Source organism: Dermacentor variabilis, chromosome 4 (genome assembly GCF_050947875.1).
Source record: "Dermacentor variabilis isolate Ectoservices chromosome 4, ASM5094787v1, whole genome shotgun sequence".
Classification (NCBI taxonomy): Eukaryota; Metazoa; Arthropoda; class Arachnida; order Ixodida; family Ixodidae; genus Dermacentor; species Dermacentor variabilis.
Genome location: NC_134571.1, coordinates 108981918 through 108999671, shown reverse-complemented (window position 1 = coordinate 108999671; position 17754 = coordinate 108981918). Strand labels below are relative to the sequence as shown.

The 17754-nt window shown below is 41.5% G+C and overlaps 1 protein-coding gene across 2 annotated transcripts in view; it reads right to left on the bottom strand.

The window, feature by feature from the left end:
• Positions 1–214: 214 nt before the first annotated feature.
• Positions 215–17754, bottom strand: part of LOC142579597 (sialin-like) — a 48264-nt gene continuing 30724 nt past the window's right edge. The window contains exon 10 of one of the 2 annotated variants that reach the window (XM_075689978.1): positions 215–16725. In XM_075689978.1, the coding sequence (XP_075546093.1) occupies positions 16462–16725 (264 nt within the window). In that variant the 3' untranslated portion in view covers positions 215–16461. The remainder of the gene's footprint in view (positions 16726–17754) is intronic. The other variant, XM_075689979.1, reaches the window with a different exon arrangement.

Genomic DNA, 17754 nt, shown 5'->3' with positions numbered 1-17754 from the left:
GTAATATAAAATTACACTCTTACCTTTCTTACCTTAAAGCAAAAAAAAAAAAAGAAACTGCACTTCAATTTCACCAAAAAGTTCCTATGACAGCTCCTGCGAGGCAAGGAGCTGTGGTTTTTATATGTGTACACAGTTGCAATACACTTGCAACACTGGGTTATGCTACCACACTAGCTTACATTCATGCAAAAAAGAAAGACTGCAACGTTCGTCAGCAAACAAGAGCAGCGTTTTAATGAGGCGGTCAGTCGTACATTCTGCACAAACACAACCGACTAACAGCAAGTGAGCAACAAGAAAGGGAGACAGGAATACAGACCTTTGGCATCTGAAAAGCCCAACCAGAATGTGCAGTCAAGCCAATTGCTGGGGCGAACATGCAAACGCCTGGTAGGAGTGGTTCACTCTCTAAGGATGGTCTGAAACCATCCAGCTCTGCAGCAGAACTGCTGTTAAATGGCACAGCCAGCACTTTGCATTAACACTGCTTCTGTCTGCATGCGAAGCTGGAGCATGTCCAAAGCACAAGCCGTGAGCTTGTGTGCCCTCTTTAACAATGTACCTTACAGCATGTTGAAACACAATTGTCTCCCGTTTGCTGAAAAGAGAGACAAAGTGGTGCATTATTTGAATAATTTCCTGTGGAATGAAATTGTGTTACAGCATGAGCAACATCTGCACAGCCTCATGTACAGGCACCGACAAAAGTGGTATACTCCACGCAGCGGGAGCCAGAGCAATGGCAAACTACATCGCAACGCCATCTACAGGCAGCATCTGGGATCAAGACAGCCAATGGGTGTCCTTTATTATCAGCAGGAATGTCGCTTGACTCGTGTCAATGTAGATAGTGTCGCAATGCAGTGTGCCGCTGGTCCGGCTCCCGCTGCGTGGAGTATACCACTTTTGTCGGTGCCTGTACATACATGGTGTTTTGTTCTTTTAGCTGCACCAAATTTTTTATTATTGCCTATGGCAGATTGGAGAATTCTAACCCTCTATCTAACTGCTTGATGAGGCGGCCATTACTTCTAAGAGACGTCAAAATGTTCAACTGAATAATGAATGTAATAATGCTAATTAAGTTTCTAATTAATTACTTTCTGTCACATATTTCAATTTACGAATTATAGCTGCCGGGTTCACAGGGCATATCCACATGGAACAAATTTTCTAGACAACACCAGTCCCGAGATATTAATTTTCAAAGCGTCTGACGCAATGCATTGGCGTTCCAGTTACACTTTAAGAAATTGCTGTTTTATGCATTGAAGCACTGAAGTAACTGCAACGCCAATGCTTTTCGTCGGACACTTTAAAAATTAATATCTCGGAACCAGTGCTGTCCAAAGAATTTGTTTCAAGTGGATTTGCCGTGCGAACTCAGTGGCATAATTCGTAGACTGAAATATGTGGCATAAGTAATTAATTACAAAGGTAATTAGGGTAATTACATTATCATTATACTGAACATTTTGATTTCTCATAGAAGTAATGGCCACCTCATCGAGTAATTTAGATCAAGGGTAAGAACTGTGCCATCTGCCATAGGCAATCTTTAAAAAATCTAGCGCAGCTAAAAAAATACACCCTGCTTAAGAGAACTGCTGGTTTGCAGATCCGAACAATTAAGATAGTGCAAAGATGGTGTTGGTGCATGCAGACCATCGGTAGCCTTTCACACGCTCCATACTAAGGTGAATTGAAATTTGTATGAAATTTAATTGATCCTATTGAATCAGACCTGGAGAAGTACATTTGACTTCATACCAAAAAGTATTCAATGTATATTCAATATAGAATGAGTTCCAATTGACTCCATAAAGACAGACTTTTGACAGTTAAAATTCATTTTGCAAGTATATGCAACTGCAGTGCTTCTGATTTTTATACAGTCTGCAACTAACCCCACAGCTATCATGTTCATTCCTGCAAGCCAACTCTAGAACAAGCCTGCAGCGTGGGTCTTCATACAGGGTGGGTCTTCAGGGTGGGTCTTCAACAAAATCAGAGCCTCAGAAATAAAAGTTAGCACATGTACAAGCTAGGAAGAAAGCAATGCAGTATGTCACAAGTGGCGTGAGCAACCACAGACACAAGTGCACATGCAGCGACTAAGAGCGAAAATAGGGGCATAACAAGATGCCTTAATGCAGGAATTCTCAGTGGTGTTGCAATGAAATGCCTACAGGATTTAAAGTTCACCGCTCTCAAACTTGGCAACAAATGCAAGCCACACAGACAATTTTCACAACAATTCTAGATAACTTCGTTAGAACTTCTCCACAGGATACAACTTGCAAGATACTTTACTATATGCTTTATTCGTATATGTACAAATCAAAATTGTGCATATGCAAGGAAATTCCATATATATATGTATATATATATATATATATAAACACACAACATACTGTTCTTCTCAAAGCTTTTTATGCTGCTGTGTGCATGACCAGACCTGACATTGTGCTGCAAACTGAGGTCCCTTGTAGAACTTCTGTTGCTCCAAAACCACGGAGATTGAGAGAAACTGCTTCCCATTCTCCGGAACACTAGGGAGCTCTGGGCATGCAAGAGGGCCTGTTAGTAACAGATGTCACTTGCTAAGTGGCTTTAAAACATCTGATGAAGACTATATGTTCCTGTTTTCTAATTCAATCTGCACTTTTATTTCCTAGCTCTCCCTTTCAGTTTCTGACCTTACACAAGCTTTGCTTTCCATTCATGTTTATGGTATGCTTGCAAATTTGGGCTTATACAACCAACACACATTTAACTTCCCTCAACATAAATCCATGCACTGCACTCAACTTCACTTAAACATCATCAATTTATCAGTGCACCAGTGATTGTTCATCACATTAGTAAGCAGACCTGAAAGATACGTGATAAGTGTTTATAATAGTTTGAATGCCAAAACCCCAGAAATGCTCATATTCTAGAGATGATGCTGAAACCATGACAGCTCCTCCTAGTCTTGGAAGAAAAGTTCGGCGCTGCATGCCACAATAAGTGTGGCTGAACTGCAGAGGCAAAGGCATGGCATTGAAGTTACTATGAAAACCAGGCATAACAATGTATGAGGCATTCAAATAGGAAGCTCACGTCATCATTCTAAAAGTGTTATCTAATAAAATATTTTCCGAAAATTCCGATAGTCAAGGAGCTGATTATTGAGGCTTCACTATACTGCTAAAAAAGGAACACAATCAGTGTTACTCTTCACATATGAAATTTCACCATATGCCTTTGCATTTTTACCACAGAAGAAACTTGAGCTCTTGTTTACAGTTATCATATCTTTCCAGAGTTGTGTCTAACGAATTATGTGTAATTAATTACTTGCAATCAATAAAATCTTAACAATTACTTTGTTCACATGGTGACGCTTCCTGTAATTTAAATACCTTTTTTTCTGTTACCAATTAAATGTAACCAGTTACATTTTTGAAAGAACAAGCTAAAACAGGTGACACAGCTTTGAGCACTTGAATTTTGTGGAAACTACAGTGGTTAAATGAATGAAAACATGTACATGGGCTACCTCCCTTTCACAATCACCAGACTGCAGCTACGTCTCGATCACAAGAACCTGGCAGGCTAGCAGATTTGCAGACCTCTCTTGGAAGTCCGACTTGACTTTTTCTCTTAAGAATCTCTCACTTTCTCTGTCATGGAATTACTTTTAAGTGGTCTTCACAGAGCAGCAAGACCTGCTGCTCAATTCCTTTTCCCTTAGTGCTGTCCATAATATCTCTGATGCAGACAGTTTTTGGCTGTTAAATGCACATGTTTCTATATCTTTGATATACGTACATGACTCGTATATGCTTATTCCTGTAATTGTGACACACAGACAGTACCTTAGGACTGAATAATATGCAGCATTATATTAAATTACATTACAGATTTGGCCTACTTTTTAAGGAGCATGAATGTTTGTAGGCATTGATAACAATTACCTAGGCTTTTAAGTCTAAATGGCAAAAGAATGAAGGATGCCAAGCGGAAGTTTACCAGGTGTCGGCCGACAAATTCAAATGGCACTTCTACACAGCAATGGCCCCCTTCAAACACCGATGCCAGGGAATCAGCTAGGGATAATTTTTCAGTTTCTCACTGATCCCATTGGGTGTGCCTTCCCCTAACCCCAGTAACAGTTAAGTGCTGCAATTCATACAGGACCCACATACTAGCATTACAACAATGAGTAGCCACCATCTTGTGAGCAAGGTGCTCGTATGCTACAACACAGCCCTTCTCTCCAGCACGCACATCGAGCGAGTTTTCCGTATTGCTGTCTTCACAAGAAAACAAGGGAAGATTACTGAAGAAAATTTTGAAAGGCTACCCTTAATGAAGATAAACAATGCGTGAAAGGCTGCAGTGAATGCAATAAAATAGCCAAGCCAGCTCGTTCTATTTACTGTATTTGTGCGGTTTTAATAAAAGAAGGGAGAAAAGTACAGTTAAAGCAATCAATTACATTTTAGTAATGAATCAAATGCTTCCGTGGAACAGTAACTTGTAAATGTAATCAATTACATTTTTGAAAAAATCGTAATTGTAATCGGTTACTTTTTTCCTGTAGTCTGTAGCTAGCACATGCTACTATCAGCTTCCTCTTAAAATTGCCGAAGGTAGTTTCTTACAGCCCATTCCTACTGCACAAGAACCCTCCAATCACGATTTGCACGTCCCAATTAAGCTTACTTAGTTTTAAGATAAAGATACTCAATATAGTAAGACAATGTTATCAATGTAAGATCGACGAGTTTTTTCTATAAAGGCTATTAATGACAGCAAAGTGAATGGAAACATTCTTCCATGAAGAATGCATAGATGCTACAGATAAGCTGCAAATATACATTCCTTGGCCACAAGACTCTTTGACTACTAATCATTTAAAAAATCTCGATCATCAGGAGTACAGCAATCTTGCAACAGCAACTGTTCCTTCACAACTGTGCTCAAATAGTTCCTTCACTCTGTGCTCTTATCTAAGCACTCTACCTTCAGCCAATGCCACCATACCCTTCATTCTGAACATTACGAGCTTTACTTTAACAAGTATTGCTGAATGGGCGAGTTGGCGCATCATATTCTTGTCTCTCTTTAGCGCAACTCAGTTTGAGTATGAAGACACAGGTGACAGGATGAGTGCTCGTCCTGTAACCTGTCACTTGTCCCTGTCCCTTCATACTCAAACTGAGTTGCGCTGATGCAAGACAAGAATGTACTTTAGCAGCTGGTCATGAACCCACTACTTCAACAACAGCATTACCACATTAGTGTGAAACATCCCACAACATTAAAGCACACTCTATGTTTTAACAGCCAATTTTTCGAAAACGAAGTACTCCATGTGGAATATAGAAATGATTCTATGCATTTCGCCCACCTTGTTTGAACGTTTGAGTTGATCTATTCATTATGCTGGAAATCAACAATGCAAGGTCCTTTGAATGACTGACCTAACATATACTGTGGTGGCACAACAATTGGTAATGAACACTGCACAATATCAGCACATGATTAAAACACCTAAAGGTCCTGGCCCAAGCGGCTGCATTAACCTGCCGTTCCTGGGACCGTCGGTACCACAACAGGCCAGTTCCAATACTACAATGTTATCCTGGCAGCGATACTGCTACACTGGGATAAGGACTGCTACTGCAGAACTCTTACACCATCCATTGTGCGGCCTTAAACATTATCATCATTTGCAGAATGATTACATTCGCTGCAGCCACAAGGACCTCTCCCGAAGTTTTCCCACTTCTGCTATGCACCAACTGAATTCACCCTATGCCAGCAAATATCCCAATCTCAACATCCAATCCCTGCCACCTTGTTCTGCATTTTCCTTACCTTAGGACCCATCAATTTAAATATAAAGATATGTCCAGTTACCTGGGTTTGATTATTGATATAAGTGTACCGTTTCACTCTATACATCACAATGAGAAAGCAACCTTTTAACATTCAAGGGGCTGTACGCATGTATGCCAGGGCAAAGCATCCTTAAATAGTCTTTTCCACATCGATGTCTTCTCGCACTCGTTGATGCAATATACTACACATCTAGCACTTTGCCCGAGTTGAGGCCCTGAAAGGAACAGCTTGAGAGGATTTGGCAGTTTTACAGTAGGAAAGGCTATGTATACTTGCTCCCTCAACTAAAGTATGTTCCTATTTGTCCAGCATACTGCATAAATGCCTTTGGTCAGGGTGCGTGGGTTCACTACCAACATCTTAACTTGACAGTGAGGCTTTGCTTTAAATGATGCAAAATAACTTGCACCACCAGTAACGCCCGTGTGCTGTGGGTTACCTTTTATTTCCTGTGTTACATGCTGGCCAATTAGCAGCAGTGGTCCCTTCTCCACGCTGACAAAAAAGCATGTTCTAACGTAGGGTTGGAATACTCTACTGCACTACTTCTCAAACCCCACCAGCTCTTGATCCACTAGAGGTGTAAAACAGTCTGCCACAGCTACCAACTGCTCCACCAATGTTGCCAGGAGGCAGTATCATGTTAAACAGATCTATTCCAGTCGTACTGTTTGTTCTAGCAATACAGCTGCTACACAAAGCAAATTTGTGGAGCCATGATGCTCCTTTCGAAGCATAGATGTGTACTGAACTCAACTTTACACCATCAATAGGTGAACAGGTGACAAAATGCAGCTTCTACGCATGGCTACACTAGGTAACATTTGCAGGCTTATAACCATGTTCTAGCACTGCCACTGTGTGTGTCATGCCCTTCTCTGTCTCTTCATAAAATAATGGAGTACTAAAGAGTCCATATAGATTGTTAAATTACCCTAGTGCAAATTTCTTACAGAATTACCCTTTACAGAACTACAGAGATTACTCTTAAAAATTTCTTCCACTAGGTACCCAGCCAGAAATAATCTGCATACTTGGAAGTGATGCATAAACAGTCATAAATAGTAAGACACAGTAAATGTCTGCATCATGGGCTTACCACACAACCATTACAGTACTATCGGCATTTATGCTGTCATAACTGATGAAAAAAGAAAACTTCCACTCAATAAACATAGACACATAACAGCAGCCTGTAACATAATACTAGCATACAAGTGCATCAAAATTGTAGGGTGCATGCATTTCACTTACAAAATATTAAGCAATGCGTCAAGATATGCACGTAGCTCCAGTAGCATGACAGCATGCGCTTGCAAAACACATTTCTTATAAATAATAAAAATAGCATGCCAAATCTCTTTACAGCTTACCAAAGAGAAAAACAAAAACACGAAAGTTTCTCTTTCTTTTTATCTTTATCACGGAAATTAAAAGCATGACAAAAAAAATGAAGATGGAATTATAACAATAAGGTGCATTACCATGCAATTCAAAGTTATTTACAAGGTAAAATAAGTGGGGTCTGCATGCAACAATTACTTGTAAAGTAGACAACATGATCAAAGACATGAGAATGTGGTAAATATCACTAAATACATGCTAATGTCAAACTAAAAGACAAAATCATATTAATATATGATTGCCATAGCAACAGTGGTCATGAAATGGTTGTACTTTGAGTACAGGATTTTGACCCATCGAAAAAGCAAGTATGAAAATATTATCCGGCTTCTTCAACGAGGCTGTAGATTCAACATTACACAGTCACTCTCTTGGTGTTAATTCTGTGAAAAGCTACATGCGCTTACTTTGACAATGCCAGTCGCACATCGAAGCGTTGACAAATTATGTCATGGTGATGTGCACATCTACTGGTAGTTCCTGGCAAACTTGCGCATGTGACAGAAACATAAGCCCCATAAGCAAGAAGTACATGTTGCTTTGTCAAATGGTCCACAGTGCAGTATCCTAAAAGCAAGCAAGTTTTGCGTATTCAAATCATTTTTGTGACATCATAACATCTATAGATTAAATAATTGGGCCTCTTATGTATCAAACACAGAGCTAGGTTACGAGGATTTTTACAACACAGAACTTTCAAAGTTAAATATTATTCAACTAAAACACCCACTACACTACATAACACATTTTCCCACCAGTTTGACGTGGATCAACTTAAACAGCGGCACAACAGAAAACAATGAATACCACATGGGGTACAAGGAGCATTCTCATTCTTTGTAAAAAAAGCTGGCTTAAGCAAAAAATAAGGTAAACTTTCTTACAAGTAAACACTCTTAGTAAAATCTCTGAGTAAAGATGCATATGAAGAGAGAAAGAAAGCACACTAGGAACTGTGACGGTTGTGCATTTAAACAAATGGCATGCCTTAACTGAGAGGAGACGGTTCTAGAAAAGTTGAGCTCCATGATGCTAGATGATTCAAATGACAAAATCTCAGGCAGCAATACTTAATCGCAATACAGCCTGAAGATAACCCAGAAACAAACAGATCTTAGTTTCAAGCATTAATGATAACACGCTGCGAAAGGTGTAAACACGCAGCACAATTTTCCGTACGCCAAGATAAACAGTGCAACAGCTCTCAAGCTTTTGAAACATTTGCCACATCATGTCAACACAGCTCCACGGCGTGGATGTTTTGCATCACCATTCTATTCTATCAAGAATGACAGCTGCGGCCAACAGACAATCAAATCCTTCAACAACCATATAAAAATAACTGGCTGAAACTTGCCAATACGGCTGGGCCCAGTTACAGTGGAATGTTGTGCATATCAAAACAATGCTTGACCTTCGCCTTGAAGCTCATTCAGCTAGACAAGAACTAAAAGCCTGGCTGGACAAAGCCTACCAGAGTTTTGATTCAGCCAAGTATGAACTAACTCGTTCAAGTGCCGCTGTGAAAAGGGATAGTTCCGGGGTGTTCCCCTTGCTACTCTGGCTGACAGTTTGACTGTGGCCACACACTGCTACAACCACACACTCTCATCATTTTGTTCTGCACACATTTTGACCCTATGCTGTACGAAATGTGCAATATTACATAATGCACATGCAACATTTTCTTGCGGCACCAGTAGTCTGCTATGATGAGTACTGAAGACTACACATGTGCAAACAAGAGCTCCTCTAAAGTGTACATTTTTCACACATTAAGTTGTTCAGCATTCCCCATTTCGGCCTCAGTTATAACAGTAATGCAGCCAGAGCAGTAAGGTAGATGCTCAGTAAAAGCAACAGGTTGTTACAGCATGAATTACATTACAACTAACACAATAGTAATAATCTAATAATGCTAGATATAATCATTACAGCTGTTCTCACGGACAACCCTTTCCTGGCCATGAAGGCTGTGTTGATGAAGCTATGGAGGTGGTGGTTCTGCACATTAATTACTGTGCAAATTAGTTTGGGTGACATGGTTGCCACCTTCGATGTCTCCAATTTTGTGCGGTTTGCTTACTTTGATAAAAGACAGCCACCATTAAATCAGCATAAATGCTGCACACCATTTGCTTCCCCCGTCATGTCCAACATTTGTTGCAGAAACTCTTCACATGTCTCAGAGGAAATTTTCAGTTGGCTGGCAGGCCAACAGATGAAGGACGGCTGCCAGGTGAAGTGGATGCCATTTTGGTTTTGGAGGATGCATAAAATGGCGTGAAAGTCTCACGTGACAAAACTCGCAAGAGCAAAGCTAAACAATTAAATAAAATGTCGTACCAACTCGTAAATACTAAATCTCTTTCCATATTTTAACATGGCAAGCTGTGGTAAGCAATTATGTTTTGAGTTCCTCATGTTGGAAGGGTAAATGAAATTGCAGTGCTTTTCTGAGCAGCAGCAGCAATATGTCTGAACTTTGGTTCTGCAGTTTGCCTTTGTAGCCAGAAAAAGTTGTCCACAACTGTATATAACTAAACTTCACTTCAGATGAGACAGTCTAGAACACTCCAAAATGAAATCTCCCTCAGCAATCTATGTTGCAGAGAGGTGGCTAGAATCTACAGTTCATCCACAAGTACACTGACATTTCATTGCCTTCCCCATGCACAAACACTTACACATGCAAAATTTGTGTACAGAATAATGCAGAAAGATCTGCGTACAACACAAAGATGGTAGGAACTTGGCATTTGGCAACATCTTCAACAGTCCCTTAAGGTGGACATACAGGTACAGGACAGTGCACGACAACAAGAACACCACAAAACAAAATAAACACAACATTTAAAGCAGACTATATATTGCACACTGAAGCTTTCCCACTGATGATTAGATAATGCAACTGTTTAGAAATAACTTGGGGAAGGAATGACAGCGACATAGACTGCCTATAACAATACTAGTACGTACTTACAATTGCACTGTACAGCCTTCAGGTTACAAAGAATTTTGACTTCTGCATGCCTGGTGAATGTAGCGCCCATATCCAGGCTTTGAATTTGAACAAAATTGGCCACAGCAGAACATTCACATTAGGACCTCTTTCTTGAATCAGCAGTAAATGTTTTAAATAAAATTAGACAGTACTTAAGTTGCCCACCACATTTTAAGTTAGACAAGCTCAAAATTACACCCGACTATGCTACTGCCACGTGGCATGATGTTATACTGTGTGGCAACACAGGTGAAAAAGAATAGTACAACTCAGACACGACTGGGCAAATTATGGAGCTAGGTGACGCCTGATCAGAAATTTTTAGGGTGCCTCAATGCAATACAGGCTAGGTACACTAAAAGAGCCCTGAGTAGTCAAATACTGGCAAGCAGACATGTTCGTTTCATTGCAGATATTGACAGAAAAGTGTTGAGAAAGCCATGGTAAATTAGTTATGGAAGAAATTAGTTATGGAAGGACTTAAGGAAATTGCAAAGTCAGTTAATTAAGTCAACTAGCATTTGAGGCATAAGGTTGAGGAAAGGAAAATAAAGGCACAGTCAACCGATTCTTCGACCGTACTGCGCGAGTGTTGACTGGCCAACCGGAGAGGGCCTTCTAACGATGCGAAGCGACAAGGTCAGCAAGATTGGCGCTAAGTGATCAGCTAAGTGATCAGCTAAGAGTGGTGCTTCGAGTGACACCAAGTTCACTCGAAGTGCAAGTTTCATCTGCTGGGCTCTTCCTACCAGCACGACACAGCCCGTCACACGAATAATTCGGCGCAAGCTTCCCGGCTTATTGGAGAAAGCAGGAGCATGTGCCCCTGGCTTGCGACTTTTCTTTTTTTCTTCTTTTTTTTTAGCCTGTGCTTTTTCTCATGCACATGCACAGGATAATAATGTGAAAATAACAAAATGCGCAAAGCAGCAATGCAACTGTATTATATCTTTTTGCACACCTTGTTCTTTCTCGTATAGTGCACCTGGACTACGACGGCATATGTTTAAAAAAGCACATCCAGGTTCTCATACGCTTGCTGTCTTTAATAAACAGAGAAGCTTCCACTGAGTTAATCACGACAGGGGCGGTTTCATGCCTATGGGAAGAGCCTAGCAGACAAAGCTTGCGCTTCGAGTGGCAGTACTCCTGTACGCATGCTCACTCTTGCCGATCTCGTTGCTTCGCACAGTAAAGGCGCTGACCGATCGACGCTCGCATAGTACTGGTAAAGAACCAGTCGATTGTACATAGCGGATGAATGGCTGGCAATAGTTCACTTAGCTGCACTGTTCAGATGGCAGAGAAACAGATTCCACAGAAACAGCATGCGTTAAACCATTTTCCATGAAATCTTCCTCACTGATTCAACAGCAAGCTAGTGACATGAGTAGTGTACCATGTTCTGACGGGAAGCTATTGGAAGATCTTAACCATAAAACATAATTCCACACTTCTGCACTTCTGCACTAAACAAATACCCATTCACCATATGCGAAGCCATCAAAGTTGGCCCAGGCCTCACAGACTTTTTCATTACGCGTACAGTTAAATGCCTGAGCATGACCGACAACACCTTTTAAGAACAAACTTGAACAATAAAATTATTCACATGTATGTGCGCTTCAGGAAAGGGCACAGGAGAAGATAGGGTTGCCATGTTCCCTTGCCTCCTGTGGTTTTAATAGGAGCCATTCTTTTTTTTCAGAAATGAGTGACCACCTTGCTCAGTAACTGGCCAAGCCAACAGACAATCATAATCTTCAGTGTTGGCTTTCAGTGTCCGTTAGGTTTATTTGGCGGCTATATTAACTGAACACTGCGTCTCTGATCTCAGGAATACCACCGCTGGATTAGTAATGACCACCTACAATAATTTAAATGAGCATCTTTTTTGTACCATGTCAAAATCTGTATGTGGCTGCCATGGCCGGGAATCAAACCTGCAAATTCATGGTCCACAGCAGCACACCGCAGCTACTAAGTCACCAAAGCAGGTAGCGTGAAAGAAACAAAGGAAACTGTAGCATCATACAAACTGAGGCTTCCTCATCTCACTAAAAACTGCACATGTGATATTTACCACATTAAAGTGCTACATGCCGACAACTTGCAGTCGAGCGTACTGCCATTTAATAGAATGTTGCATGGTTGGAAGGCGGCTTTCATTAAATCTAGCACACATCTATGTCCTTACTGCAAGTGCATTCAAATCACTGCTATCAAAGCCGCTTCCTTCACTTTAAGTCTATCAGTAATGTACCGTAAGCTTGTCCAGTGCCAGAGGAAAGCATGACATGATATAATGAAGCAATTCCTTGTGCTCATTTCTATTTTCTTTCTTATCACCCACCGTTCACAACCGGCTGATCTCGTCGATAATGCGGGTGGAGCACAGCTCTGACCACTGAATAAGTGTGAAAAGGAATAAAATTGGAACAGAATTGGAATAGAATTGGAATAGAATTGGAATAGAATCGTTACGTTGTCACACGCTTGTTGTGCCAAACATAAATGTGACGGCACATAAAATCAATGTTGCTTGTTCTACATGTCAAGAATTGAAGTTGACTTTGTATTACAACAAGTGTGCAGTACATGCTTATCAGACAAGCCACACAGCAAGTATACGTCAGTTTGGACAGAATCTGTCCTGAGCTTACAACTATTTTTCTTAGATATTCTGTCACTTTCGTGGTACATGTCCTTAAAGCATTTGATCGCATAGCTTGTAAACACCTTTAGACTCAAACTTACAGACCGTCGTACGTCATGTTTTGTGCGAACTTCAAAACAAAAGATGAATATACATTAAACATTAACTTTCCTTCACTGCAGCTTTATCCTATATATTTCGAGCATATGCTGCCACGGCAAAATCGGCATATGCTCAGGATGCTCACATGTATAGATATCAGTCAAAAGTCTGTTGCGAAAGTGCGGTCGTCAATGATACTCAGGCAAACAAAAACAGTGTCTCGCATAGTTTCTGTCTAAAGAATCATCCATGTGTGATTGAGTGTTCCGACAGAAAAAAAAAATATAAATGCTACAGCAAAATTCAGTCCTTAAGAGTGAGACTACAAAGGCAGTTCGGCCTCCAAACTCCAGCTACTGAAAGAATATGCAGCAAGATTCTAAATTGAAGTGCTCATTACACACAAATAATTCAAAAATAAGTTAATGGCCAAGGGAATTGCTCCCAAGGTGATTAAAGGGCTCAGGGGCATCAAGCATTTACTAAGACTACTCACAGTTTCCTTAACATAGCTGAAAACTTTTGGAATGTTACCTGATGAAAATGAAGCATCCGGAGGCATAAATAAAGTGCCACTGACCTGAGGTTGGTATAGGATGCAAGTATCCAAAGCACAGAGTCACAGCAGCAAAATGTTGCTTTTTAGCACAAAAAACTCGAAAAAAATAAGACGGTGAGAGGCGAAAGGAAAGGAAGGATGAGCGCTACTTACAACTGTCTATTCCGAAAAACAGAGCGTCCCGTACTTTCACAGGGTTAGCCACAATCTCAAGAAAGTGGCGAACAGGTATGGAGTACATGCGCTCTTCTCCGCCTCAAACAAGCTGGCCAGTCTCTGCCCCCGAATCACGGGTGGCGCTATGAACAGGCATACAGAAAAGCACATTAAGCGTTACGTGTATTGCTCCACTGGAGTGGTTTACCTGATGCCGATCAGCTGTGGCAAGTGCTACATTGGGCAAACTGCGCGTTGCGTCAACGACCGAATAGGAGAGCACGCAAGTATTTTAAAGAAAGATACTACTGCACACCTGTCTGCGCATTGCAGGTCTTGTCCCGACTGTGAACCACTGTTTTTTGATGTCAGGATCCTAGGCAGAAGCAAAAACAAAACCGCACGTGAACTGTTAGAAGCCTTCCATATCCATAGCATTGGTCTAGCTTGCGTGAGTCAAACTTCTGTTGCGCTTTACGGTTCAGAATTCAGATTGCATGGCATATAAAATGGATATAAATGCCTTGTGCTGACTGATGTCCTTTGCTTGTTTTACGCATTTGCGCATGTGCATTTTTGTGTATATATCGGATGCTGTGTTTTTCAGAATAAACAGATGTAAGTAGCGTTTGTCTTTCCTTTCCTTTCGCCCCTCACTGTCTTCTTTTCTTCGAGCTTGTTGCGCTAAAAAGCAACATGTTAAGTAAACACCAACCCACCCAAAAAGAAGTTATTCACAGCAGCAAGTAACATTGGCTTTCCACATCAGGTCAAAGAAGGTAATGCATCGAGTCTTGGGTAAAAACAGGGTTTGCATAACAAGTCTGGTAGCACAATCGAGAAGCATTGGGTGCCATAAGAAAATTGAGTCCAGTCGAACCAGAATATAAAGAACTTGGGTAAAATGAAGTATTCTGTATGTTGCACTCACTCAACTAACTGAACGACACTGATGTGAAATAACTTCCTCATAACAAACTAGTCATTGGATATATCAAACTTAGAGAATCCGCTGCCAGCACCATAATGTTGCTGGCTTGGCGCAAACACAGTTTTGGGAGAGCTGTCGTCAAATTTTTTTCTTTCTTTTTTTTGTGCTTTTTCTTTTTCAGGCATACATGTGAGAATGTCAAAAGTCTATAAGAAGCTCTCATAAACATTTTTCCTCATGACAACCCAGCTTGGTCTGACCCAGCTTGGTCTGACCCAGCTTGGATGACCCAGCTTGGATGACCCAGCTTGGGTGACCCAGCTTGGGTGACCCAGCTTGGGTGACCCAGCTTGGGTGACCCAGCTTGGCACAGCAGACTAAGCGTAGTTTTGCTTTCAATAAATTGAATTCGTTCCTTGCTTCTTTTCTCCACTGGGAAACACGAATGTGTACATAATGAACACATCACAAAAGTTTGCTAAAATTCGTTATAGGTGAATCTTGGTGTATCATGTCATCTGATATAACAAACTACATTTAGTGCATAAGCCATACAACTGGGTTCAGCTGTATTGGGGTTTGTTTGCATTTTGGAATGTGTATGCTTCAATCTCACCATGACTTGGCAAAACATTAAAGCATCAGTGACCAGCTCATCGATCACAAAGGGCATCCCAAGGAGATAACAGTGGCTATCGGAGATGCTGCAGTGGAGAGATCCAGATAAATTTTAATCGCTTGGGCATTCTTTAACATACACCCAAAGCAAGGTACACGAGCGTTTTTGCATGCCATACTCATAATGCAGCTGCTGCTGTCGAGGTTCAATCGTGTAACCCCATGCTCAACATCCGAATACCACATCCACTGAGTCACCACACAAGATGCTAAAGCTACAAGCTAAACGAGTCAATGAGACCACAGTAGTTGGCAACATGGCTGCCACTATGGCTGCAGCGTATCATGCACCAGACAGAAGCACAATAATTTACCTAATGTAATGAACCAAATTTACTTAATTATAGTGTAACTTGCCTAACAATAATGTCCCAAAACTAAATCGGGGCTACGAGACACTCTGCAAAAGGAGGTTCACTAATAAATCACATGGGGATGTTTAATGTGTACCCAAATCTCAACACACAAGTGCTCTTGTATTCGCTCGGAAAGAACACACAGGCATCAAACCCACAGCTTTGGGCTCTGTCAGAAGGATGCCATAACCATAGAGCCACTGTGGCGGGTGCAAGAGTAAAGCAGGAGATGACTTTATGCTCAACGCATATAGCTGCTTTAGCACTCGTGGCAAGGCTAAGTTACTGTTTAGAAAGCACTCCTTAAGGGGCTATGTTACACATTGTGTACTGATAGGGATGTTAGCGAAATTTGAGATTCAGTGGCTGTAACTATCCACACAGTGTCTAGCAGCTGCCCCTTGAGCCAGGCACTCATATGCTCAACCTTGGCATCTTAAAATATGAAGCTTGTGGCTCGAAGATATCTAACCCAGGATACCTTAAGTCAAGCATTTTATAGAAGCACATTAGCTTGAGGGCAACTAAAGGCAAAAATGCTTCAACGCATGTTAAATCTCTCTTTAAAAACATTCAAGGTTTTGCGAGCTACATTAAAATGTGAAGGCCTTTGTTCCACCTACATTGTGAGGTTCTGGCATGCAGCCTTTTCCTGCTTGCCAAGTTATGGTGAGATGGAGACAGACACAATCACCTCATCTGCAGTAACCGAGCACATCAATATGCTTCAGTGGGAAAAGCATCATCAGACTTGGGACTCTCCGGCGTGCCGTCATCATGGGTGGCCTGGTAAGGGGTGTCGGCCGACAGATTTCCTGTCCCCAGTGTTCCCAAAGGCCCCGCAAAGTTGCCGCCACATGTCTGTGCATACAGCCCCCAAGGCTGCAGCTCAGCCGAGCCGAAGAGTAGGAAGACGAGGCCCGTGAAAACGTACACGCCGGCAGCGATGTAGAAAACGATGCTCCACTGTGCGATTGTCTCCTGCAGAAGCCCCGCGTGAGACGACAGCGTTGCAAATTATTGCCATCTGGGCAGAAATCTTTTTTTTTTCCAGCAGACAGCCAACAGCTGTCTTTACCACACTGTGTACTAATCTGGCTTACTCTCTGTCAATTCATCTAAACACTTCCCTCATTGCCCGTTCCCACCTTTCAGCAAAGATTAGGAAATGCAAAAGCTGTAGGTATGTCGTTTAGTGCGTCATCAGTCATAAGCCAATTCGGACAGGTGGAGCTAGCCGCATTGACTATTATAGGGTCCAACAATGTTTTTATCTTTGTACCATATATCTTTGTGAAAGGACAAACAAAACGAGCAACACACTGAAAAAGTGAGCTGGAACAAACCTCCCCGATGCATTGCCTCTACATGGGGTCAGTGCGTACGGCTATACAAGATTGGACACACTGCAATGCTATTACGTGTGGCCTGTAAGACTCATGGTGATGTTGCACCATGAGCGAGTCCCTTTCCTTCTTTACTGTTGGTAAATAAGTGCAGTACTTACTACAGCACTCATCTCACACTGCACTGCACTGCAGTGCATGTGGCAGTAATTAACCAGCAATGGGGTAAGGAAAGTTAAGCAATACTGGCAGTATACAGTAGACTTCCGTCAATTCGAGTCCGGTTATTTCGAGTCTTTGGTTGATCTTTGATCCCAGCCAGAAACCCCAGTCAGAACCCAAGCACTTCTAAGGGTGCACACTTTCGTTATTTCGATCCTAAAATTTGCCTTTGCCGGATAAATTGAATTTCATCAGTCAGCGTACACACGCCTGACCCCTATGGAGACCGCAATGGCAACTCCTTTAGTAGCAGTGTTTGTCTCGGCGGAGCGTATGGGACAGTGAATATGTTGAAGACACGTCAATTTCCCATCGAAAACGCCTATTTTCGGTCGGCCCTAGAAGGATTTTCAAGCAATAACCCTGGCTCACAATGTCTGTTTAAAGTATTTACCCGATTCTGGCAGGCGGATTTTTAAAAAGACAATTGGGCCGAAAATTT